General features: G+C 48.5%; 2 protein-coding genes across 6 annotated transcripts in view; one reads left to right on the forward strand and one right to left on the reverse strand.

The window, feature by feature from the left end:
• The window catches only part of CRYBA4 (crystallin beta A4), a 39,068-nt gene that overhangs the window by 10,981 nt on the left and 3,530 nt on the right, over positions 1 to 24,557 (reverse strand). Inside the window, exons 2-4 of one of the 4 annotated variants that reach the window (XM_031656395.1) lie at positions 24,512 to 24,535; positions 24,387 to 24,431; positions 21,410 to 21,499 (exon numbers count right to left, since the gene is read on the reverse strand). The gene's annotated coding sequence lies outside the window, so the exon portion shown is untranslated. Of the gene's footprint in view, positions 1 to 21,409; positions 22,174 to 24,386; positions 24,536 to 24,557 lie in introns of those variants that run through there. The other 3 variants (XM_031656393.1, XM_009216986.4, XM_009216987.4) reach the window with 3 other exon arrangements.
• CRYBB1 (crystallin beta B1) lies at positions 1,466 to 19,157 on the forward strand. 2 transcript variants are annotated; one of them, XM_003905358.5, is made up of 6 exons: positions 1,466 to 2,168; positions 3,855 to 4,053; positions 6,942 to 7,060; positions 10,784 to 10,916; positions 16,712 to 16,854; positions 18,763 to 19,157. In XM_003905358.5, exons 2-6 carry the CDS (start codon positions 3,874 to 3,876, stop codon positions 18,944 to 18,946), a joined length of 759 nt encoding a protein of 252 aa, XP_003905407.1. In that variant the 5' UTR covers positions 1,466 to 2,168; positions 3,855 to 3,873; the 3' UTR covers positions 18,947 to 19,157. The 2 variants fall into 2 exon arrangements, with proteins under 2 accessions (XP_003905407.1, XP_017800680.1); XM_017945191.3 differs by lacking the exon at positions 1,466 to 2,168 and having other exon boundaries at positions 3,422 to 4,053.

Raw genomic sequence — 24,557 nt, forward strand, 5'->3', positions numbered from 1 at the left:
GGGTTTGGGGGGAGCACAGAACTGCCCCAGATGACCTGGCTTTGAAGCCTAGACTGGTGGGTGGCCCCCACCACAGGCATCTTGGCCCCAGTTCCAGTGGCTACCCCATCTTGCAGTTCCTGCCCACACCCCACCCACCAAGTCTTGGCCCAGGATGAAAGGCCAAGGAGGGGCTGGGAAGCGAGGGGGTGCTGGGTGGGTGGAGCGACAGAGGCAAAGCTGGCTCCAGGCCAGGGAGAGCTCAAGACAGAGCTGGGTTCCGTGGGGAGCCCAGACCCCCAAAGAAGAGGCAGGAGCCTATCCAGAAGTCCCCTCCATACATCCTGCCTGGGACTGGGGAGTCGACTGCAGATGACCTAGCTGAGCAGCTCCCCAGGCTCCCTCTGACCCCAGCTCTAGTGTGAGTTCCCAACGTGTGACTGCTGAAGTCATTTGTTCCACTTGGGCCTCGGTTTCTCCATTTGTGAAATGAGAGGATTGAGCCCTGTGATTTCTGGTGTCTGTTCCGCCATCCTGAGGCTTGATTGCCCCACCTTGACCTCTGTCTCTCCGTCTCTTGCTCCTTCACTGTCCAAGTCCCTTGTGCCTCTGTGTCTCTGTCTCCACCTCTGGTTTTTTTTTTTTTTTTTTTTTTTTTTTTGAGACGGAGTCTCACTGTGTCTCCCAGGCTGGAGTGCAGTGGCGTGATCTCGGCTCACTGCAAGCTCCGCCTCCCGGGTTCACGCCATTCTCCCGCCTCAGCCTCCCAAGTAGCTGGGACTACAGGCGCCCGCCACCGTGCCCGGCTAATTTTTTGTATTTTTAGTAGAGACGGGGTTTCACCATGTTAGCCAGGATAGTCTCGATCTCCTGACCTCGTGATCCACCCGCCTCGGCCTCCCAAAGTGCTGGGATTACAGGCTTGAGCCACCGCGCCCGGCCTCCACCTCTCTGTTACTTCTCTCTATCTGCCTCCCTACTTCTCTCTCTTTGCCTTGGTTTCCCTATCTTCCCTGTACCCTACCTTTTGTTCCAATCCATCAGAACCACTATTTAGTCACCAGATATTGACTGAGAACCCACTATGTGCTAAGCCCTACCTAGACAGGCCCAGCTAGGTGCTGGGGCCAGTGGTGAACAAGATGTGGTGGGCATCTGGGGCTTCCCAGGGCGGGAGGCTCTGAGATAGGCAGTCATATTCCTGACCACCAGCACCATCCCCCGGGTAAGATAACGTGGCCTGGGTAGAGGCAGGGAAGGGGTGTGGCAGGAGGGGTCACTATCGATAAGTCAGGAAAGGATGGGGTCCAATGTGTGTAAGAGGAAGAGACCCAGGTCTCCAATATCCAACCCAGCTGAGCACAGTGAGACTCGCCCATTCCCACCCCTACCTACAAAGAGGAAGTTAGGCCAGGGGGCCTCAGGCCAAGGTCAAGGCTGGACAGCAGGAGAAGGAAGCACACAGGCCCAGAGCTGGCTGGCCTGTACTGTCTCTGACCTCTCTGTGCCTTTGCTTTCCTCTTCTGTGAAATGGGCATAATGAAAGTACCAAATAAGGCAGATTGTCCTGGGGACTGACCGAGATAGCATGGGTTCAGCCTACAGTAAGCACTCTGTAAAAAACGCTGTCCATATCAAACCCACATCTGCCTTTACAAAATGCTTCTATGCTCGTTGTCACCATCTTTTCTGTGCAGCATCCAATAGGGACACGTGCCCACCTTATAATTGCAGACACAGAGGTCCCCCTAGGGGTAGAGACCTACCAAAAGCCACACAGTGTATAGTGGCTGAGTCAGGATTCAAACTCTGGTCTCCTGCCTCCCAGGGTCTTCCCTTTTCCCTGCCCCATGTTGGCAGCCAGCAGGGACCCTTCTGGGGACCCAGTCCCTGGCTGGGGTTATCGAGAGAGGAGTCAGGGTAGGGTTGGAAGGTGAAGCTGCTGTGGCCAGGGTTTCTGCTGTGTGTGCTGGTCTCACAAAGGAAAGTGCTGCTGTCTGCAGTGATCCAGGCGAGGTCGGGGCCCCAGTCCCCCACTCCCTGCCCGGGTCTGCTGAGCCAGCTTCCCCTTTGTGCCACAGACTATAAGGCCTGATGTCTGCCAGACTATAAAATGGGGGGTCGGCCTCTAGTCACCCATAGCACCTGCCTGCCTGCCTGTCCTCCAGCAGGAAGTAGCAAGTCCCCAGGTAAGAGGGAACCCACAGCACAGCTGAGAGCTGAAGGGGAGGGGAAGAGAAAAGGGAGGCAGAGAGAGGGAGGCAGAGATAGCAGTGCCATGAGAGTCAGAGAGGCAGGGCCGCGGAAATAAAGACAGAGAGAAGTGGAGAGAGGAAGAAAGGGACGGAGAAGGAGAGGGGGGAGAGAGAGAGAGAGAGAGAGAGAAATAAACAGAGAGAGAAGTAAAGATAATTAAAAAGAACAGATAAAGAGATAAGCAAAGATACAATGAGGGTGAGATAGTGGGGGAGAGAGGAACAGAGAGGGAGAGAGAGGAACAGACAGGAAGATAGGCAGAAAGAGGGAGAGAAGTAAGAAACAGATAGAGAGGCAGAGAGGGAGGAGAGGAGGAACAGAGGGAAAGGGTGAAGTGGGGAGAGAGAGAGTGAGAACATCTCCAGGAAGGCATGAGTCCAGCTGCCAGCCCTGGGGGAGTGTTTAAAGCCACAGATGTGGCTCAGATGTCTGGCCTCCCCGCTGGTGAACAGGGCACCCCAGAATATGCACAGCCTTCCTGGAGGAGGCTGGGGGAGGGATCTGCTTATCCCAAATACCTCCTCCTTACAGAATGGGTTCGGGAATCAGCTTGACCAGAGGGTCTTAATCTGTGCTAGCATGGGGTCCTCAAATCCCTGAACACTGTCTCCAAAGTTAAAGGGGGCATTATTTTTGTCTGAGGACAAAGTCGGGGTATTCATCAAACATTCAAAGGAGTCCATGACCCCAAAGCAACAAGGAACCACTGGAATTGACCAACACCCTCTCCACACAACGCCTACCCAGCCACAGTCCTCATTTTCAGAATCCTCGACATGCAGTAAATACATCCTCTTGGATCCTCCCGTATGCCCCAGTCCCCGGCCTGTATTTGCACCCATACACCAGCCCCCCAGAGAATCCCAGAGGAAGCGGACTAGGAAAGGAGTTGGGAGCATGCATTCATTCCTTCTCTGAACAAACGTTAATTGGGCATCTCCTATGTGCCAGGTGCAGAGCAAGTGTTAGGGATGGATGGTGAATAAAGCAGATTAAGCAAACGGCAGAGCACTTTAAGAGCCCAGTTGCTGGCTCTGTTTGCTTGAGTTGAAATCAGAGCCCTATCCCTTAGTAGCTGTTTGGGCCTGAGCTGGGCCCCTTCCTTCTCCAGCCCCCTGCTGCTCAGGGGGGATCATGATAGCAGCTACTCCATGGGGTTAGGGTCATGGTCAGACGGGTTAATTAATGTATGTCACAGTGCCTGGCATACCTTAAGTACTCCGAAGTGGGACCTCTTGTTATTAGTGTGGGGAGGCAAATTGAAGTTGTACAAGCAAATCAGTGTGATAAGCGGTGTGGAAAATTGCAGGGGCCTAAGGAAGGACCTAGCGGGGTAATGGAGGGCGGAACAGCTGGTGGAGGGAATCGCATGGTCAAAAGCCTGGAGGAAGGATATATGCGGGATGAGTGGTCCCAGAAGGGAAGATCTTGGCTAGGGAGTAGGGATGGAACGAAAAACTTCCAGGCTTACGTTTCAGAAACAGATAGAGAGGAAACAAGCTCCAAGGAGGATAGAGAGGAAACCAGCTCCGAAGGAGGCTGAAAGCACAGGGTGTGGGGCTGTGAGGGCAGGAGGCAGTTTGGGGGTGTCATCCCTGAAGGCCAGGGTTTCTTTACAGACTTTCGCAGGCGGGAACCATGTCTCAGGCTGCAAAGGCCCCGGCCTCGGCCACAGTGGCGGCGAACCCAGGGCCTGATACCAAGGGGAAGGGGGCCCCACCTACAGGAACATCCCCTAGTCCCGGCACCGCCTTGGCCCCAACAACCGTGCCTATTACCAGTGCCAAGGCGCCGGAACTGCCTCCTGGGAACTACAGGGTAAGGAGCTGGGGGTGCAGTGGCTGGGTGCCTTCTCTCCTTCCCTCCCTCCTCCGCCTCCTCCTCCTGCTCTTCCTCTTTCACCTCTTACTCCTCCGAACCTCTTTCTCCTCCTTTTTCTTGGCTGATTTTCTCTCCTTTCTATTTACTCTCCCTTTTCTTCTTCACCTCCCCACGCTCTCATCCTCTGTCTCTATTCTCTTTTTCCCTCATCTTGGTCTCCTCCTCCCTCCTCCTTCTGGGACACAAGTGGGGCCCAGCCAATCTGGGAGCCCATAAAATAGCCAGGGGTTCTGACATACTTGGAAAAAGTGGGGCTGGGCGCAGTGGCTCATGCCTGTAATCCCAGCACTTTGGGAGGCCGAGGCAGGTGGATCACCTGAGGTCAGGAGTTCGAGACCAGCCTGGCCAACATGGTGAAACCCTGTCTCTACTAAAAATACAAAAATTAGCCAGGTGTGGTGGCAGGCACCTGTAATCCCAGCTACTCGGGAGGCTGAGGCAGGAGAATCACTTGAACCCAGGAGGCGGAGGTTGCAGTGAGCCGAGATCGTGCCACTGCATTCCGGCCTGGGCAACACAGTGAGACTCCATCAAAAAAAAAAAAAAAAAAAAAAAAAGAAGAAGAAGAAAAAAAGCAAAAGGGGACCTGTTGTGGAGATGTGCAATAACAACAACCAGAACGTAATACTTCACAGCTGAAGGGACACCTGGCAATCAGGCTACACCTGCACACGCACACGCTTAGAGTTCATCGAAAGCAAGAAAAAAAAAGGAGAAGAAAAGGAAGTGGGCTGGCTTAGCAGCAGGGAACCAGCTGTCCTTGGAGGCTCAGTGGGGCAGCAGGATGGCCTCAGACCCTCCTGAAAATTGCTCGAGGTGGTCTGGGCTGAAAGGGATCTTGCGGAGCAAGGTGTCCAGTCCCCTGGGATTTGGTTTGGTGTGGTTTCAACCTCAGGTGCACAGAAGTAGGCCATTTTGCAACCCCTAGTTCATGACACGCTCTCATGTGGTCTGTACATGGCTGGCTTTTATTTATGTACCTATTTAATCATTAGTTTTATTTAATTTTTAATAATGCAACATGCACCTACAAACCCACCACCCGTATAAAAACCAGGACTTGGATAAAAACTGTCTACCTAACTTTAAGGTGTCTCCCTTGAGCCCATCATTTTCCTCCCCAATTCCAGGAAATACCATCCTATCCTCAACTTGTGTCTCTAATCTGCTTGTTTGCTTTTGTATACAATTTTATATTTTATTCCTTTAAAACTGTATACACACATACACATGTATATTTATTTACTCGTTTTATTTATTTATTTTGAGACCAAGTTATGAGACAGGGTTTTGCCATATTATCCAGGCTGGTCTCGAACTCCTAGCCTCAGCTTCCCCAAGTGCCGGAATTACAGGTGTGAGCCACCACAACTGGCCGATTTATTTGTTTTTAACTTACTGAAATATGCAATGTGATTATTCTGGGTTTTTCTTTGTACTTTTCACTTACTATGAGATCCCTAATATCCATCCGTATTGTTGCCCATGACTGCAGGCCATTCATTCTGGCTGCTGCATGATATTTCAGAGCGTGACCATCTCTTTCCTGCTAAGCACGATTTCAGTGGTTGCCAGCTTTGCTCTCGTGAACAGAATGGCTTGGACTTTCTTATCCCTGTCTCCTGGGGCACACATACAGGAATGTGTCCTGGGTGAACAAGGGTAGAAGTGGAAGTGCTGGGTCATGGTTATATGAACCTCCTCCTCTTACAGCTGGGGAAACTGAGGCTCAAAGAAGGCAGACGATTGCCTCGGTCCATGTGAACGGAAAAGTTGTCCCAACTTGGAACAGCAAGTGGACAAGGAACCAAACATGAGGCTTAGTGAGGAGAGAAGATTAGCTCAAGTTTTCCCCTATGTTGTGGAGGGTTGGATTTGCAAGTGTCCCCTGAGCATCAGCTCTGTGGCAGGTACTGGGGCTGGGGCTGGAGATACAGAAATGGATCAACCTCAGGCCCTGCCCTGGAGGAGCCCTTGGTCTTTGGAGGGGCTGGGTAATGGGAGAGAGGGAGTGCAGAGAGAGAGGGAGACCCCAAAGCAAAACAGCAGTGACTGTGTGGTGGGTTAGTTGTGCTGCTAATGGGGAGAGAGAGCACAGGGGGGTTGCTCAACCAAGGCCGATGGGGGAGGGGGCAATTCAGAGAAGGCTTCCTGGAGAAGGTGGCATCTGAGCCTAAAACAGAATGTCAAGCCTGGAATGAGTTAGCGAACTTCAGTTAGGCTGTGGAAGCTCTAAGCTGGAGATGTGTGGTGGAGAAGGCATTCCAGGTAGGAGGAACAGCATAAAGAAAGTCCCGAAAGGGAGGTTCATAAGTTCCTACTGATGGTGCAGATCTTAGCTTCAGAATTAGGGCATGAGGCCAGGTGCAATGGCTCACGCCTGTAATCCCAACACTTCGGGAAGCCAAGGCAGGCCAATCACTTGAGCTCAGGAATTCGAGACTAGCCTGGGCAACATGGCAAAATCCTGTGTCTACAAAAAATAGCTGGGCATGGTGGTGTGTGCCGGTAATCCCAACTACTCGGGAGGCTGAGGTGGAAGGATCGCTTGAGCCTGGGAGGCAGAGGTTGCAGTAAGCCATGATTGTGCCACTGCACTTCAGCTGGGGCGACAGAGTGAGACTCGGATCTAACAACAACAACAACAACAACAACAACAACAACAAACAGTAAAGAATTGGGGAATGGGAGGACAGGATCATTTCACAAACCGTGGCTCATCACATTTTTATGTGACTCCTGCACTGCCTGCCTTTATTTATATAGAAAATGAAGTTTTCACTCCCGCTCACTCTGCCCTTGGCATGGGGGCTTCTCTCCTGCAGCTGGTGGTCTTCGAACAGGAAAACTTCCAGGGCCGTCGGGGAGAATTCTCGGGGGAGTGCTTGAACCTGGGAGACCGTGGCTTCGACCGTGTGCGCAGCATCATTGTCTCCTCGGGACCGTGAGTGCTAGGCGGAGGAGGGGCACACTCTCTGCCACAGTGAAATGACCACACAACAGTAGCTGCCATTTCTCCAGCATCTGCTCTGTGCCTGTGGCCGTTCGTGCTCCTGGCACATACGTTATTTCCAATCCTCGTATCAAACTGGAGAGGGAGGAATTGTTCTCAATCTCATTTTACAGATGAGGAAACTGAGGTTCAGAGAGGTGATCCAATTAGCATAAGACCACACTGGCAGTAAGCCAGGATTCTGGGCTCTGGAGAAACGCTGCTTCTACGTAGCAAAAACTCTAGCCCATCACTGAGGGCAGAGAGAGGCCAAAGAGTGAAGAGTCCACTCGCTGTCCCCTCTCCTGGGCGTCCAGCTGCCTGGCAGTGATGATAAGCATCGGTGGAGCACCCACCAGGTGCCAGGCACTGACTCGGGACCGCACCTAGATGATTCACAGTGCTGTAGGAGGGAGGGGCTATTCTTATGCCCACTTGACAGATGGGAGGACTGAGGCTCAGAGAGGGTAAGTCTCTTGCCCAAGGTCACCTATTGGTAAGTGGCACAGCTAGGATTCAACTCAGGTTGATTGGGTTCATTCCTAAAGCTCTTAATCAGCATGCTTCACTGCCTGTTCCTGTCTCTGTGGGCGTCTCTGGGCCTTAGTGACTCCCATATAAAACAGGGAGCGTCACCCTTGGGCAGAGTGTTTGCCCTATGTCAAGCCTGGTGTGCTGAGGTCATGGTGGAGGGGCAACCTCAGGACAGGATCCACGTGGCTCGTTGGCTCTTGTCTCCCCACTTTGAAAGCCTGCAAGGGTTCCAGTCATCCTGTATTCTGAGCCCATTCTGAGATGGGCTTTGAGGTCAGACAAGCCTGGGTTTGAGTCCTGACTTCCCCTGTTTGCCTTGTTCAGTGTCCAAGCCTCAGTTTCCCCATCTTTGAAGTGGGGAAAATCATGGCCCTCACCACTCCTCACAGGATTATGTTGAGGTCTGAGGGAGATCATGCAGCTTGGGCCTGTCACCTTGTGGGCACCCAGACACGGCAGGTGACTCTGATGGTCACGTACCCACCTCCCTGCCCTGTGAATTTAGCCAACTTATCCTGGAGCCTACCCAGGACCATTTCTACCTCCTGCACCCACTGCACCCTCCGTGTGGTCAACGCAGCCTCAGCTCCACCCTCAGCGCCAAAAACCCAGCTGGAAGCAGAAGCTACCGGATGTGGCCAGCTTGGGTCTTCAGGCTTTTTTTGGTACCAGTGACTCAAACCCAGAGTATTTCTCCTCAAACAAAGATGCAGCTGGTGTCTGACGTGTGCCTTGGGGCTGTGCCTGATGGACATGGAAACGGGCCTGTGGTCTGGGGGCCTGGGTCTGTGTGGGCGCTGGCAGGGCCATGGGAAAAGAAGAATGAAGAGGGTGAGGTAGGCATGGGGAAAGTGAGGAGCCCTGCCTGCCTGAAAACCAGGAGACTACAGCCTGACACCTGACACCATCACATGACCTTAGGCTGGGGACTTAACCCCTCTTAGCCTCAGTTTCCATATCTTATAAATTAAAATTCCTGCCCTACCCTCTCTCCTTGCTTGCAGGTTTAAATGAGCCATAGGAGATAAGAAAAGGCATAGATGTAAACATTTAAAATTTAGATCCTCACTGTTCCTGCTCAAGAAGATAGGGGAGATTTTAGGGGGACCTTTGGCATGGTGGCAAGACCACATCAGTGTCTGTTCTTCCATAAGCCTAGACCTCCAGTTCCCTTCTCCATTTAATCATGAACAGTATTAATTTGGAGGCTTACTCTGTGCTGTATCTGTTCCATGCATCCCCTCTTTTAGGCCCTCATAATCTCCCAAAAAGGTAGATGCAACAAAGTAGATGTATCATTTCTTCTCTGCTACTAAAGCTTAGCAAGCCTAAGTGCTGCCCAAATTCATGCAGCAAATAATCAGCAAGCTTGGATTAGGACTCAGGTCTGTCTGTTTCTAGGGTCTGTCCTCTTAACTCCTGCATGAAACCACCTTCCAAGGCTCCCTTCTTATTCACCCATGCATCTAGCCACCCATTTATTCATCATCCATCTACTTACCCATGCATCTACCCATTCATCTATCGATCTATCCATACATACATCCATTCTCCATTTATACATACATACCCCCGTATGTTCTCCATCCGCCACCCATCCATCTATAAATCTATCCATCTACCCACCCATCCATCTACCCATCTACCTATCCATCCATTCAACCATCCCTTCATCCATTCCTTTATCCATGCATTCATTCATCCATCCGTCTACCCATCCACCTATCCATCCATTCAACCATCCCTTCATCCACCCATTCATCTGTCCATCTATCCATCCATCCATCCACCTATTCTCCCATTTATTTCTCTTCTACTCCAGACCAGACAGGGCTGAGGCAAATTCAACTCTATTCTGGGAAGACAAACATATCTTTAATTTACCCCAATGTGGTTAACTCATCTCTCAGATAAAGACCTGAGGCTCCTCTGATGTATTCTCCCTCGGCCCACGGTGATAGACCCTCATCCTCATCTCCTTCTGGGGAGAGCAGGGTCCCACTAGCCCCCTGGGAGAAGGTGCTAGTGTCAGTGTCCCCTCATCCCTCTCTTGTTCCCTGAGAACTCTTGAACATACAGGGAGCAAAAGTCAAGGAGTTCCTTAGTCTCAGCTTTCTCATCTATGGCATGGGGATTGTCTCATCCACCCCACCTGCACTGCCATAATCCCTGGTCCCTCTGACACAAGCTCACTTCTTATCCTTAATCAGTCTTCACTGGGAAAGCCAGGTAAATCTTCCATCTAATTTCAAACCTCTAATTAGTCCTTGTAAGGAACCTAGCACCCTCATATGCATTATCACATTAAATTATCACAGGTATCTGAGGGTAGATATTACCATCATTCCCTTCCTATTGCCCCATACTAGTTACTGAGTGTCTCCTGAATGCCAGGCCAGTCTTTACCCAGCAAGGATGCAAACACCTGTATCAATTTTTCCCTTACCCCTGTACCTCCAAGATTATCGTTCATTTAACATATTTCATTTCAAATGATCCTGCTAAACACAAATAAACACATTTTTAAAGAACCTTTACACCACTTTTTATCAATGGAAGGCTAATATTATTTCCTATAAGTCAAAGGTATCCATACAAAATTAAAAATAAACACAAAAGTGGTGTGATTATGTTGCTATTACACCATTGTCTGCTGGAGATTCTGGGCTAGTGGCCTTTTCTCCCTTTGTTACAAAAGAAAAAAAAAAGGAGAGATTAGTAAGTGTTAAAAGCACATTAACATCAAACAGAGACTTTCTCCTAGCTGGAGTCAAGTTTAAAATGTCTACGTGTTCCTTGGCTCCAAGTCCTGATAGTACTTGAAGCATGTATGAACCCTACATCTAGAGAAACAGTGTGCTCAGATAATCACACATATTTATCTCACTCAATCCTTCACCAGCTCCAAGGAAATAGGCATATGAGTATAGATGAGAAAAAGGCTCAGAGAAGTAGTTACTTGCCCATAGTCACACAGCTTGTAAGTGTCATAGCCTAAAATCAAACCCAGACATGTTCAGCCCCCTTTGGACTTTCCTACTGGCCTCAGGGCTGCCTTGCCAGGCGAGAGAGAAAGGCAAGTAGGGAGTGGGGGCTTCTACTATTTGTCCCCGTCTGCCTCATGGTGTTTCTTGTGTCCAGCTGGGTCGCCTTTGAGCAGTCCAACTTGCGCGGGGAGATGTTCATCCTGGAGAAGGGCGAGTACCCTCGCTGGGACACATGGTCGAGCAGCTACCGCAGTGATCGGCTCATGTCCTTCCGGCCCATCAAGATGGTGAGTGGCTCTCTGGCTGGGGCTGGAGAATCAGCCAGGCGGGGCAGGGCAGGGGGAGGTCTGAGATGTGACAAGGGCAAAAAGGAGATGATGTTGGGTAGGGAGGTGTGGCAGCCTCTGAGTTGTCAAAGGACAGTGGATTCTTGAGCTCATCAATTCATCAGTATCCTTAACACAGTCGCTACATACCCAGCTAGGAACCCTGGGCAAATGGTAAACACAAAAGCTTCCAAGTCAGAGCTAAAAACTTCAGCATCTTCCTTGATTCTCTTGATATCCTTGGCTGCACATTTAGACCTTCCTGGGAGCATTTTTTTTTTTTTTTTTTTTTTTTTCCTGAAGATAGGGTTTTGCTGTTTCCCCCAGGCTGGAGTGCAGTAATGTGATCATAGCTTACTGCAGCCCTGACCTCCAGGCCTCAAGTGATCCTCCCGCCTGGGCCTCCTAAAGTGCTAGGATTACAGCTGTAAGCCACCATGCCAGGCCTGGGGAAGCTTTCCAAATTTCAGTGCCCATTCAAAACACCAAACATGCTGGTTCCAGATCATGCAATGGCTAAGAAGAGGGATATTGTAGCCAGGCATGGTGGCTCACGCCTGTAATCCCAGCACTTTGGGAGGCCGAGGTGGGCGGTTACCCAAGGTCAGGAGTTCAAGACCAGCCTGACCAACATGGCGAAACCCTGTCTTTACTAAAAATACAAAAATTAGCTGGGCGTAGTGTCGCATGCTTGTAAATCCCAGCTACTAGGGAGGCTGAGGCAGGAGAGTTGCTTGAACCCAGGAGCTAGAGATTGCAGTGAGCTGAGATCACGCTGTTGCACTCCAGCTGGGATGACAGTGCGAGACTCCATCTCAAAAAAAAAAAAAACGGAAGAGGGATACTGTAGAAACACAGCTTGAACCTCTTAATAATAAGACAATATACTGAATTAGTTTCTTATAATATTTAACTAAGTCAACTTCCAGAAGATTCAAGGTCAAAATGGTGGTGATATCCCCAAGTGATTCACAGTTTTTTCCAGAATTAAGTTGATGATGAATCATGAACCAGCTACATCTTACTCACCAATGTTAGTTGCTGATGGTAACCAACTTTTGTCTTCCATGACGGGAACATTTATAAGAATTTTCATGAGTGTGCATTTGAGGCTATCAAGTGCCAACCACCAGCTGTTTTGACATCACCAAATTTATCTGAATGGATTATTCAAACAGATCATTCCCAATGCTTTTTGCAGAATGTAAGACTGAATTATTTGCCTTCATGATGCACTCTCTGTAAGAATCCACAGATGTCTCTCTCAATCATTGAATGGTTCTTATATGCCAACCTATGTTAAGAGGTTTGTTTGGAAGAATGATCAACCAGGGCATTTCCAGTAGCTTCTAGAAGCTTGCTATTCAACATAATAGGAACTAGCCATATGTGGCCATTGGACATTTGAATTTTGGCTAAATGGAGATGTGTCATTCTTTTTAAAGAATGTCAACAATGCATTGATATCATTATATTGGTTACATATTGAAATCATAACATTTCAGGTATATTTATTTAAATAAAGGATGTTATTAGAAAAGTTTAGAAATCTCAAAGCCTAGACCCCACGCCAGACCAATTAGTTCTGAATCTCTGGGGCTGGGACTCCGGCACTGCTGTCTTTTCTATGCCCTCTAAGTAGTCCGTCTGTGCAGCCAGGGCTGAGATCCAATGGTCTAATTCAGGGGTGCCCAATATTTTGGCTTCCCTGGCCCACACTGGAAGAAGAATTGTCTTGGACTACACATAAAATACACTATCACTAATGACAGCTGATGAGCTTTAAAACGATTGCAAAAAAATCTCATAATGTTTTAAGAAAGTTCATAAATTTGTGTTGGGCCACATTCAAAGCCATCCTGGGCCACATGTGGCCTGCAGGCCGCAGGTTAAACAAGCTTGGTCTAACCCTTCATCTCTCTGCCCTGCCACAGTCCTGGTCCAGGCCACCATCATCTCTGATCTGGTCAGCTTCAGCTCTCTCCGTGCTGGGTTCCCTGACTCCTTTCCAGCCGCCTGTCCTGGGAAGTTAGAGGGATCTTTTCAAAATAAAAAAATAAATAAACCTGACCATCTTCTACTTGAAACCAGGCATTTCAGTTGGCCTGTTTCTATTTTCCGTTTTTTTTTTTTTTTTTTTTTTGAGACACAGTCTAACTCTGTCGCCCAGGCTGGAGTGCAGTGGCATGATCTGTCTCACTGCAACTTTCACCTCCCTGGGTCAAGCAATTATCCTGCCTCAGCCTCCCAAGTAGCTGGGATTATAGGTGTGCACCACCACGCCCAGATAATTTTTGTATTTTTTGTAGAGACGGGGTTTCACCATGTTGGCCAGGATGGTCTCAAACTCCTGATCTCAAGTGATCCACCCGCCTAGGCCTCCCAAAGTGCTGGGATTACAGGCGTGAACCAATGCGCCTAACCAGTTGGCCTGTTTCTGCCAAAAGCTCTGGTTCTAGGCTCTGAGTGCAAAACTATGCATCAAATGGATTAGGTCCCTGTCTTCATGGGACTTAAAGCTACCCAGGGAGGCAGCTATCAAATACCTAATCATGGAACTCCATCTACAATTGCAAACTGTGGCGAGTGCTACACAAAGGCGGTGCAATCTAACTAGGAGAGCAGAAGCAGGAACTGGGGGCTCAGGTATTGTTAGAGGTGGGAGTGGTCAGGGCGTGGTCAGGGAAGCCAGCTCCCAAAGTTTGGAAACTAACTCAGCCGTGTGAAGAGCCTTCCAGGGAACAGTGTGTGCAAAACTCCTGGAGCAACGATGGACTGGTGGGACCAAGAAAATGAAAGGTGGCCAGCAAAGCTGCAGCAGGGGGAGTGGAGGAGAGAGGGAGGCAAAATGGGAGGGGAGGTGCTGGTGGAGGCCAGGGTTTTGCAGGGTCTCATCAGTGATGGTAAGTTTAGTCTTGACGCCACTAGCAGTGGGGAGCCATTGACTAACAACTTTCCCAAGGCCCTCAAGACTGTAACAGTAATAAGTAATCGTTATTACCACTGATTAAGTCCTTTTACCGCTGGCTGGTAATTGCATTAAGGGCATTTGTCTTGCCATGTCCCAAAGGGTCCCCTGTGCTTCTATCCCTGCCTGACACCATGCATTTGCCTTCCTGCACCCTGGTCACACAGATATTTTCTTTGCACACTCCCACCCCCCAGCTTTTGTCTATGCCTTCTCTGCCTCAGTGCCTTCCCTCAAGCCTCCTTCCCTTCTCAGCATTGTGCACTCCTCCTTAACCTCCAAGGCCCCTCTCAAGTGTCACTTCTTCCATGAAGCCTTCCCTGATCTGCTCTCCTTTTCTCTGGAAGAATTAACAAGTTCTTTCTTCATCTATAATCTTCTACTGGAGTCTTTCATAGAAGGATGCACTTACATCCTGGGCTCCTCTTCCTCCTAGTGGTGGTGAATAACAGTAGATAATCACAGCGCCCATTTTTAAGCACCAACTACGTACTGGGTATATTACCTGCCTTTTACATAATCCCTACAACTGTCCTATGCGACAGGCTATGATAACATGCATTTTAAAAGCAAGGAAACTGAGACTCAGAAGTAGAAAATGACTGGCCTAAGGCCACACAGCTGGGAGTTGCTGGGGCTGGGATTTGAACCCAGGTCTGTAGGTTTGAACCTAGACACTGAGGTTGGCATCACTCTGCTATTTCCTGTTCATCTCTTTGGCTTTTCAAACCTTTGGGCCTAAAATAGTGCATGATGACTTTTGAAAAGATAGATGATCCCTGCCCTCAGAAATAACAGACAAACTTTAAAAACAAGACACAGGGTCATGAAAGATTAAAAATAAGTGCAAACCAGAACTGAATCATGTGCCCAAATTCAAGGGTGGGCCTGGTTTTTTATTTGTTTGTTTGTTTGTTTTTTGAGACAGAGTCTTGCTCTGTCACCCAGGCTGGAGTGCAGTGATGCAATCTTGGCTCACTGCAACCTCTGCCTCCCAGGTTCAAGCGATTCTCCTGCCTCAGCCTCCTGAGTAGCTGGGACTACAGGCACGTGCCACCACGCCCGGCTAATTTTGTTTTTTTGTTTGTATTTTTTTTTTTTTGAGACGGAGTCTCGCGCTGTGTCACCCAGGCTGGAGTGCAGTGGCGCGATCTCGGCTCACTGCAAGTTCCGCCTCCCAGGTTCACGCCATTCTCCTGCCTCAGCCTCCGAGTAGCTGGGACTACAGTCGCCCGCCACCACGCCCGGCTAGTTTTTTGTATTTTTAGTAGAGACGGGGTTTCACCATGTTAGCCAGGATGGTCTCGATCTCCTGACCTCGTGATCCACCCGCCTCGGCCTCCCAAAGTGCTGGGATTACAGGCTTGAGCCACCGCGCCCGGCCTGTTTGTATTTTTAGTAGAGATGGGGTTTCTCCATGTTGGTCAGGCTGGTCTCAAACTCCTGACCTTGTGATCTGCCCATCTCGGCCTCCCAAAGTGCTAGGATTACAGGCGTGAGCCACCACGCCCTGCCGGGCCTGTTTTACAGTTAGCACTCAACCATGAGTTGAGCAGCCATGACAATCCCACGAACCAATAGTAACCCCGTTCTTTTTTGTTGTTGTTGTTTGAGACAGAGTCTTGCTCTGTCACCCAGGCTAGAGTACAGTGGCGCGATCTTGCCTCACTGCAACCTCTGCCTCCTGGGTTCAAGTGACTCACCTGCCTCAGTCTCCTGAGTAGCTGGGATTACAGGCACCTGTGACTGCACCCGGCTAATTTTTGTATTTTTAGTAGAGGTGGGGTTTCACCATGTTGGCCAGGCTGGTCTCGAACTCCTGATCTCAGGTGATCTACCTGCCTCGGCCTCCCAAAGTGCTGGGATTGCAGGTGTGAGCCACCATGCCTGGCAGTAACCCTATTCTGTAGATGAACAAACGGAGGCTCTGAGGGACGCAGAGTGAAATGTCCAAGATCACCAGTGCATAAATGTCAGAGGCAGGATTTGAACCTAGATCTGTGTTCCACCAATGTTCCACATTTCACCTGGTTTGTAAGAAGCATTTACAAAAGGGCAATTGTTTAAACTCCTGATGGCACAGGGACACTGATTGATTGGGCTTAGGAGTGAAATGTTTCTCTGACAGGTTCTGCCCCTCCCTGGCTGTGTGATGTTGATCAATAAGCTTGACCTCTCTGAGCCTTTTTGTCCCTGACCATAATTTTAAAAATAATAAATTTTTTTTTTTTTTGAGACAGGATCTTGCTCTGTCACCCAAGCTGGAGTACAGTAGCTCACTGCAGCCTCAACCTCATGGGCTCAAGCAATCCTCCTACCTCAGCGTTCCAAGTAGCTGAGACTATAGGCATGCGACACCATGCCTGGCAAATTAAAAAAAAAATTTTTTTTAGAGATAGGATCTTGCTATGTTGCCCAGGGTGGTCTTGAACCCTTGGCCTCAAGCAATCCTCCCACCTGGGCCTCTCAAAGTGCTGGGATTACAGACATGAGCCATGGCACCCGGCCAATAAATGCATTTATTGAGCACTTGATGTATGCCAGGCATCATGCTCAGCGCTCTATATGGATGCACTCATTTCATCCTCACAAGGACCCTATGACATGGGAGTTGTCATCCCATTTTCCTTATGTCCCCTTCCAGAATAGACAGCAGTGGTCTCTGGAGAGTCCCCCAGCGGCCTGAACAGGTTCAGCTCTCTCCCTCCACACCCCGAAGGCCCCGCTAAGTTTCTTCCTTTTGTCCCGTTGGTACTTCACACACCTGAGCTGGCCTCTCTTTCCCCAGGACTCCCAGGAGCACAAGATCTCCCTGTTTGAAGGGGCCAACTTCAAGGGCAACACCATAGAGATCCAGGGGGACGACGCGCCCAGTCTGTGGGTCCACGGCTTCAGTGACCGCGTGGGCAGCGTGAAGGTCACCAGTGGAACGTAAGCATCAATCCTGCCAGGTCCACGTCCCCCGCTTCAAGCATAGGCAGAATGAGAGGCTGCTCTCCTTACAGGTTATAACATCAGATTCCTATAGAAGGCCGTGGCCCCTCCCACCGTCTCCCAGTGCTGGTTCCTGGGATTCAGCCAATAGAGCTTTATTCCTCTGGGGAATAGAGTCATACTTTGAGGAATTCCAGGTCAGTGTAAACAAATCAGCTCTAAAAAGCTGTTAGATGGAGAAAATAGGAGCTGCTAAACCTAGTCGGGGTTGAAGGGATAATCAACTAAAAGAGCTGGCGCTGATGTGGATAGATGAGGCCGGATGCATCCAGGGACAGGGAATATTCAGGGAAATCAGGACCTGCTGGGAGAATGAACAGAATGAGTTCTGAGCAGTTCATTTGCCTCGTGAGATGGGCCCGACCCTGGTACTGACATGATAAGGAACTTGAGTGAGCCTAAACACCTCTCCGCCTCTCAGTCTCGCCAGTTAGGCAATGGGCACACAAAACTCCCCGATCTAAGAGTGCCCTTTCTGCTCTGAACGCTCAGGATCTGAAGCTATCAAAACAGAGCCCCATGACCTTATGTTATGAGAATACACGGAAGGGCCGGATCAAAGGAGTCACTTTATCCATCCCCCTGTCTCCAAATGACCATGCTGGACACCCCTGATCTCCTCTAGGTAAATGTAAGGCTCTGTCTCTCCATTCCCAGACTTGTTCTGAGCTCCTGTAACACCATCAGGGCCATGGCCTTTTTCTTGTTCCTTTCTGCCTCCCTGAAACCTATATCCCTGCCATTCAAGCCATCTGAAATATACTGAGCCTTGTCTGTGAGCCAGGCACTATGCTAGGTACACTGGGGAAAGCAGCAATGAATACAGCCAAGTTCCCACCTTCAAGGAACTTATTTGGCCTAGCAGGGGAAACCCAGATATACCTGTGAGATGGTGTCCAACAATACTAGGTAAAGAATGGGCCAGCCAGGGCAATTGTGTTGCTGGAGGTCAGAGTAGGAGAGAAGGCTTCTAGGATTTGGCTGTGTATGTTGGGGTGGAGGTCAGGTCAAAGGTTTATCTGAAGAGGCTGGAACTTACATCAGGCTTTACAATAGAGGGAGGGGGTCTGGGAGAGGCCTGGAAAGATCCTCTCAGCAAAGATAATGACAGAAGTTAGAAATTAATCACTGATGATAACTTCTATTGAGTGCTTACTATGTACCAAGGACTGTGCTAACCACTTTAAATGAATAACTGTTAAATCTTTATAACAAACCAAGGAAGTCGGTGCATTATCATCCCCATTTTACAGACAGTACATTGAGGTTCTGATACCATATCCACCTAGATTCTCACAGCTAGCAAATCAATGGCAGAGCTAGGATTTGAACCCAGGTATGTTTAATACCAGAGTGCGTGTTCCCAGCTGCTACACACCGATGCACTTACCTACAAAGAAAACCAATTTTTTGAAATAACACTTCCTCTCTTTCATTTGCTTCATTGCTAACCAGTCCCTAAGTCCTATTCTTGCTTCCTTGGATTTGTTCTCTGAGCCCTGCATCATCACATTTAATGGGATGTGTATTAATATTCCTACCATGCACAGGCAACATGCTTCGCAAACAACTCGAGGTGCATTCTCCATTTGGCCCCCCCCAACACTCTTAATAAAACCAGGCACCGTGACCATGCTCACTTCCTAGAAAAGGAAACCAAGGTCTATCAGAGAGGCAAAGTCCTTGCCCCAGGGCACAGAGCAGGAAGGGATACAGCCAGGACAGAGGTGAGGGATAGAGTGCAGCAGACTGCAGGGATTAATGAAGAACAGGCCGGTCTGGCGTGGGTCTGGGTGCCAGGCAACGAGGCTGGCTGTCTCCACTCTGTCCTCACTTTCCTCTCAGATGGGTTGGCTATCAGTATCCTGGCTACCGCGGGTACCAGTACCTCCTAGAGCCTGGCGACTTCCGGCACTGGAATGAGTGGGGGGCCTTCCAGCCACAGATGCAGTCCCTGCGTCGCCTGCGTGACAAGCAGTGGCACCCTGAGGGCTGCTTCCCTGTCCTGGCCACAGAGCCCCCTAAGTGAGTCCACACCTCACTCTGCTACCTTGCCCCAACCCTTCTTCATGTTCAATTATTTCCCCATTTTTCCCAAGCAAATAAAATTCCCTAAAGTCAAAATGTCTCCTGGATCTGTAAACAGATGTGTGCCTTGGGGTCCCCCACCGTTACTGGGATGTGACTTCCTCGGTCTTAATAATTACAACGATCATAAAAGCAGCAAACACTGAAAAGTTCTTTCTGCCTGTTATGTGAGTCTACCAAATGTGGAGGCCGAAATGAATAAAGCCAAGTTCCTGCTGTCAAGGAGCTTGCTCCGCCCAGCAGGGGAAACCCAGATACACCTGTGAGATGCTAGCCAAGGATACTAGGTAAGACATGGTCCAGTCAGGGCATTTGTGCAGCAGGTCAGAGGAGGCAGGTTGGTTTCGGGGTCCTGAATGGATGTGTTGGGGTGGAGGACAAGCACTTGGCCTTACTCATTGTGAAGACTCATTGTGAAGGAGGTTGGTATTATACTTATTCTCATTTAGCACGTGAGGAAATTGAGGTTCAGAGAGGGGAAGTGATTTTCCCAAGGTCACACAGTTAGCAAGTCAAGACTTGAATTCAGGCTGTCTGGCTCCAGAGCCTGCACTCTTCATGACAAATCTATAGATTTTTTCAAACTCTAGCCCTTTGAGCATCTCCCTCAGGATTTTTTGCACTGTCTGCATGCCACCTGGTCTACTTTTGACATTATTTTTTTTTCCTTAAATGCACTGATGTGTAAATAAAGCTTTATAATGCTACAAGAAGTGGAAAATCAGTGTCATATACATAGAAAGCAATCACACAGGCTGAGCGTGGTGGCTTGCCCCTGTAATCCCAACACTTTGGCAGTCTGAAGTGGGTAGATCACTTGAAGTCAGGAGTTCGAGATCAGCCTGGCCAACATGGCAAAACCCAATCTCTACCAAAAATACCAAAGTTAATCAAGCATGGTGGCATATGCCTGTAGTCCCAGCTACTAGGGAGACTGAGGTGGGAGGATCACTTGAGGCTTCAGCTCAGGAATTCGAGGCTGCAGTGAGTCATGATCATGCCACTGGACTCCAACCTGGGCAGCAGAGTGAGACCCTGTCTAGAATGAAAGAAACAGAGAGAGAGAGAGAGAAAGAGAGAGAGAAGGAAGGAAAGGAGAGACAGAGAAAGGAAGGAAGGAAGCAGGCAATCATATAAATAAATCAAATGCAATTTAAAGAAGACCAAGTATCAAATTTCCAGCAGACACCACTGCCTGCAACCTGCTCACTCTTTGACAAAATGGGAGATTAGCCAGTGTTGAAAAGTGTGATAGAGGGCCGGGTGCAGTGGCTCACACCTGTAATCCCAGCACTTTCATTGGCCGAGGTGTGCAGATCACTTGAGGTCAGGAGTTCGAGACCAGCATAGCCAACATGGTGAAACCCTGTTTCTACAAAAAAATATAAAAAATCCAGCCAACATGGTGAAACCCTGTTTCTACAAAAAATATAAAAAATTAGCCGGGTGTGGTGGTGAGCGCCTGTAATCCCAGCTACTTGGGAGGCTGAGGCAGGAAAATCGCTTGAACCGGGAGGTAGAGGTTGCAGTGAGCTGAGATTGCGCCACTGCACTCCAGCCTGGGTGACAGAGCGAGACTCCATCTCAAAAAAAAAAAAAAAAAAAATCCCAACCAAAAAAAGAAAAGTGTGAAAGATGTTTGTACCAAACTGAGACTTTTTCCTCCTTGATTTAACCAATAAATGTTGAAAAGAGCATCATTTTCTTGTATCTGATTCAGTGTTACTCAATCCTGGGGCTGGGGTCCATCAAGAATCATCTCATTTGGAAATCTCTGCCAGACACTATTGTTTCCCAGATCAACAGTTAATATTGATTGATGTTATTAATCATTAATCTATGCAGACAGCTTGGTGGAATGGTGTGTGGGGGTTGCTATGGATATCTTCCTGGAGGAGGGAATATCTGAAGGGGGCCTTGAAAGATGGAGCAGGAGCTTGCTCGATGGAGAACAGGGGAGATGATATTCCAGGCAGAGTAAACAGCAGTGTCCCCGCTACCCCATATGGCACCTTTGTGCAAATGATAAAAAGATGCCTCTTCCTCAAGACATTTTGCTGCCATCTGCTAGAAATTATTGGTATAAATCTGGGATGTGTACCATGCGAATGTGATACCCTTGTGTTGTGCACAACGTGCACAGCTGTACTTGGCAGCCCTGGAGCACCATGAACACAGGCATAGAGGTTGAGAGAGTTGTGGTGGGCCCCAGTGAAGCTTATTGAGGTTGGAACATTAGCTTGGTGGTTGTGTGGGCAGAAGCACAGGGTGGGACCGATACACTCGCACGTCAGGAGATAAAGCTGGCAAGAAAGATAGGGCCTCGTGACACCCCACCCTGTGGTTTTGGTGAGCTTCAAAGCTGAGACACCATCTCACATAATCTTGCACAGGTCTCACTCACCTTTCCTCGTCTCGCTTTCATTCTCCCCACCTCCACACTCTTGGCCAGTATCTTGGACTAGAAGACAGGGCTGTCTGCGGACCAGGATTCCTGGACAGAAATCAGGAATATAAGGGTATTAACCCTGCTGTACTGTTAGAAGTTGGAAAGAACTAGGCAAATTGCTTCCATTCCCTGGGACTTGTTTTTCCCTTCTATAAAACGACAGCTCAAATATCCATCCAGCCCCGAGATTCTGAGGTTCCAAAGTTTCATGACTCTCTAAGGTTCTGATAATTTATCTCCAAGCTTCTGTGATTCTCTGATTCCAAAGCCAAGCCACATGGATTCTCATTCTAAGTTCTTAAGGTCTGTGAGTAAAGCTCTAAAATTCGACTGCAGTGGAGTCCAGCTTCACAATCATATGAGCCCCCTGAAATTAACTTCTATAGTTCTTCACCTTCAAGGTCCTATTGTTGGTAAGATGCACTATGATTTTATAATTCCAGGAGGAAAAAGAGAAATACTACTGATCAAAATATAACACAATTGTTTTCTGGTCACTCAGAATTTTTATACTTATTGAAAGAATTATTTTCAACTTATTTAGACATAACAGATATTTTTCTGGGTATCAATCTGATAAGTCCTATAAAAGGTAAACATGCTAGAAGTCCATCAGTTAAGTCAGTTCTAAAACCTCTTTGTGGCCAGGCGTAGTGGCTCATGCCTATAATCCCAGCACTTTGGGAGCCCGAGGCAGGTGGATCACTTGAGGTCAGGAGTTTGAGACCAGCCTGGCCAACATGGTGAAGCCCCACCTCTATTAAAAATACAAAAAAATTAGCCAGGCATGGTGGTGCGCACCTGTAATCCCAGTTGCTCTGGAGGCTGAGGCAGGAGAATAGCTTCAACCCAGAAGGCAGAGGTTGCAGTGAGATCATGCCACTGCATGTCAGCTTGGGCTATAGAACAAGATTCTATCCCAAAAATAAAATAAAATAAAATCTCTTTGCATTTATAGTCCAGATTCTGGTCTGGCATGGTGGCTTATACCTATAATCCCAGCATTTTGGAAGGCTAAGGTGGGAGGATCACTTGAGCCCAGGAATTTGAGATCAGCCTGGGCAAGACAGTGAGACCTTATCTCCACAAAAAATAAAAAATAAGCTGGGTGCAGTGGTGCATGCCTGTAGTCCCAGCTACTATGGAGGCTGAGGCAGGAGGATCCCTTGAGCCCAGCAGTTCCAGGCGGCAGTGAGCTATGAATATGCCACCACACTCCAGTCTGGGGAACAGAGCAAGACCCTGTCTCTAAAAACAAAAACAAGGCCATACACGGTGGGTCACGCCTGCAATCCCAGCACTTTGGGAGGCTGAGGTGGGAGGATTACTTGAGCCCAGGAATTCGAGACCAGCCTGGGCAACACAGGGAGACCCTGTATCTACAAAAACATTAAAAACAAAACACAGAGTCCAGATCTTCTGGATCACTTTCATCTCGCAAGCTTTTTTTTTTTTTTTTTTTTTTGAGGCGGAGTTTCACTCTTGTTGCCCAGGCTAGAGTGAAATGGCCTGATCTCGGCTCACTGCAACCTCCACCTCCTAGGTTCAAGCGATTCTCCTGCCTCAGTCTCCTGAGTAGCTGGGATTACAGGCATGCACCACCATGTCTGGCTAATTTTTTATATTTTTAGTAGAGACGGGGTTTCTCCATGTTGGTCAGGCTGGTCTCGAACTCCCAACCTTAGGTGATCCTCCTGCCTCGGCCTCCCAAAATGCTGGGATTACAGGCGTAAACCACTGCACCTGGCCTCACAGGCACTTTAAAATGTGCATATTAGCATCACTGAAACAAGATATGTACGCTTGGCAAAATAAACACTAGAAGAAAATAACAATTAAAGTCATTTTATATTTAATGTATTGTTTTGCTAATTAATTTACTAATAAACAAAATGCCTTGTAATAACAATGGAGGACATATAAAATTATAAACAAAAAATAAAGAATAAAGACTAAAAGAAGCAAGTTAAAGAAAATAACATGTAGTAAGGCTGAGAGCGAGTGTGACTTATGAACCATAAACCTGGTGTTCCTTCTGTGGGTCCTAGTTTCAACATATCTCTCAAAACATGAGCATCTCACCACCTGGAGCAGAATTTCAGAGCTTAAAGATAAGCCACACTTTTGCCTTCAAACCAAAACTAAGGTTTCATTTCATCAGGTGCTCCACCCAAGAAATGATGATGAGTCCACGTCCAATATTGACAGAAACCAGAGAGGCTGGACTTCCCAAGGGGCTATGTTGCCTTCAGCCTGTTTGGGGGCTTCTCCAAGGCAATTTTGACTGCATGGGTTTGGCTCTAAATGCTAGCTTTTTGTTTGTTTGTTTGTTTTTGCTTTTGTTTTTTGTTTTTTAGCTAGAGTCTGGCTCTATTGCCCAGCTGGAATGCAGTGATGTGATCTCAGCCCACCACAACCTCCACCTCACAGGTTCAAGCAGGAGCGTCCCTAAACACTGGCTTTAAAATACAATGCCTGGGGAAATTGGGGACTTCATATTGTTTCAAGGCTAGATAGATCCCAGCCTGTGAATCTTTGAGTCTTGGGCCTTCGGAAAGGCCCAAGAGAGCAGCTCTCATTCTCGTCGACAAGAGGCAACCCACAATCTTTTAGACATTGGAGCATAAGCCCAACGCCGGCAGTGTGTATATGTGGCGTGGAGGCAGGAGGATCACCCAGCAGCATTGAATGCTTTTGTGCCAGCATGCGATGCTGATAGATACACAGCAACTGGGCTCTGGGGAAAAGACATGGTTCTAGGGTGCCCTGCGGAGGTTCTAAAGAGATAAGCCTTGTTAGAGCCACACTGCCACGACAGCCAATCGTCTGGGTCAGGTACTCAGGATCACTGAATGCTTTGTAAAGCCTGGATCCCCAGCTAGAACAATAATATTACACCCTTCCAGGAGGAGAAGAAAACCTGCCCACTTACCTTTACTTCCTGCCCACTGCCGAGCCACTGCCTTCTACCGGTATACTAGAAAGGGTGAGAGAGACCTGAGTTTGCATTCCAGCTCTGACAATTACCAGCTATTATCCTTGGCCAAATCAAATTACCTGATGGAGCCTCTGTTTCCACATCTGTAAAACGGGAGTAATGATA

Source organism: Papio anubis, chromosome 16 (assembly GCF_008728515.1).
Source record: "Papio anubis isolate 15944 chromosome 16, Panubis1.0, whole genome shotgun sequence".
Taxonomy (NCBI): domain Eukaryota; kingdom Metazoa; phylum Chordata; class Mammalia; order Primates; family Cercopithecidae; genus Papio; species Papio anubis.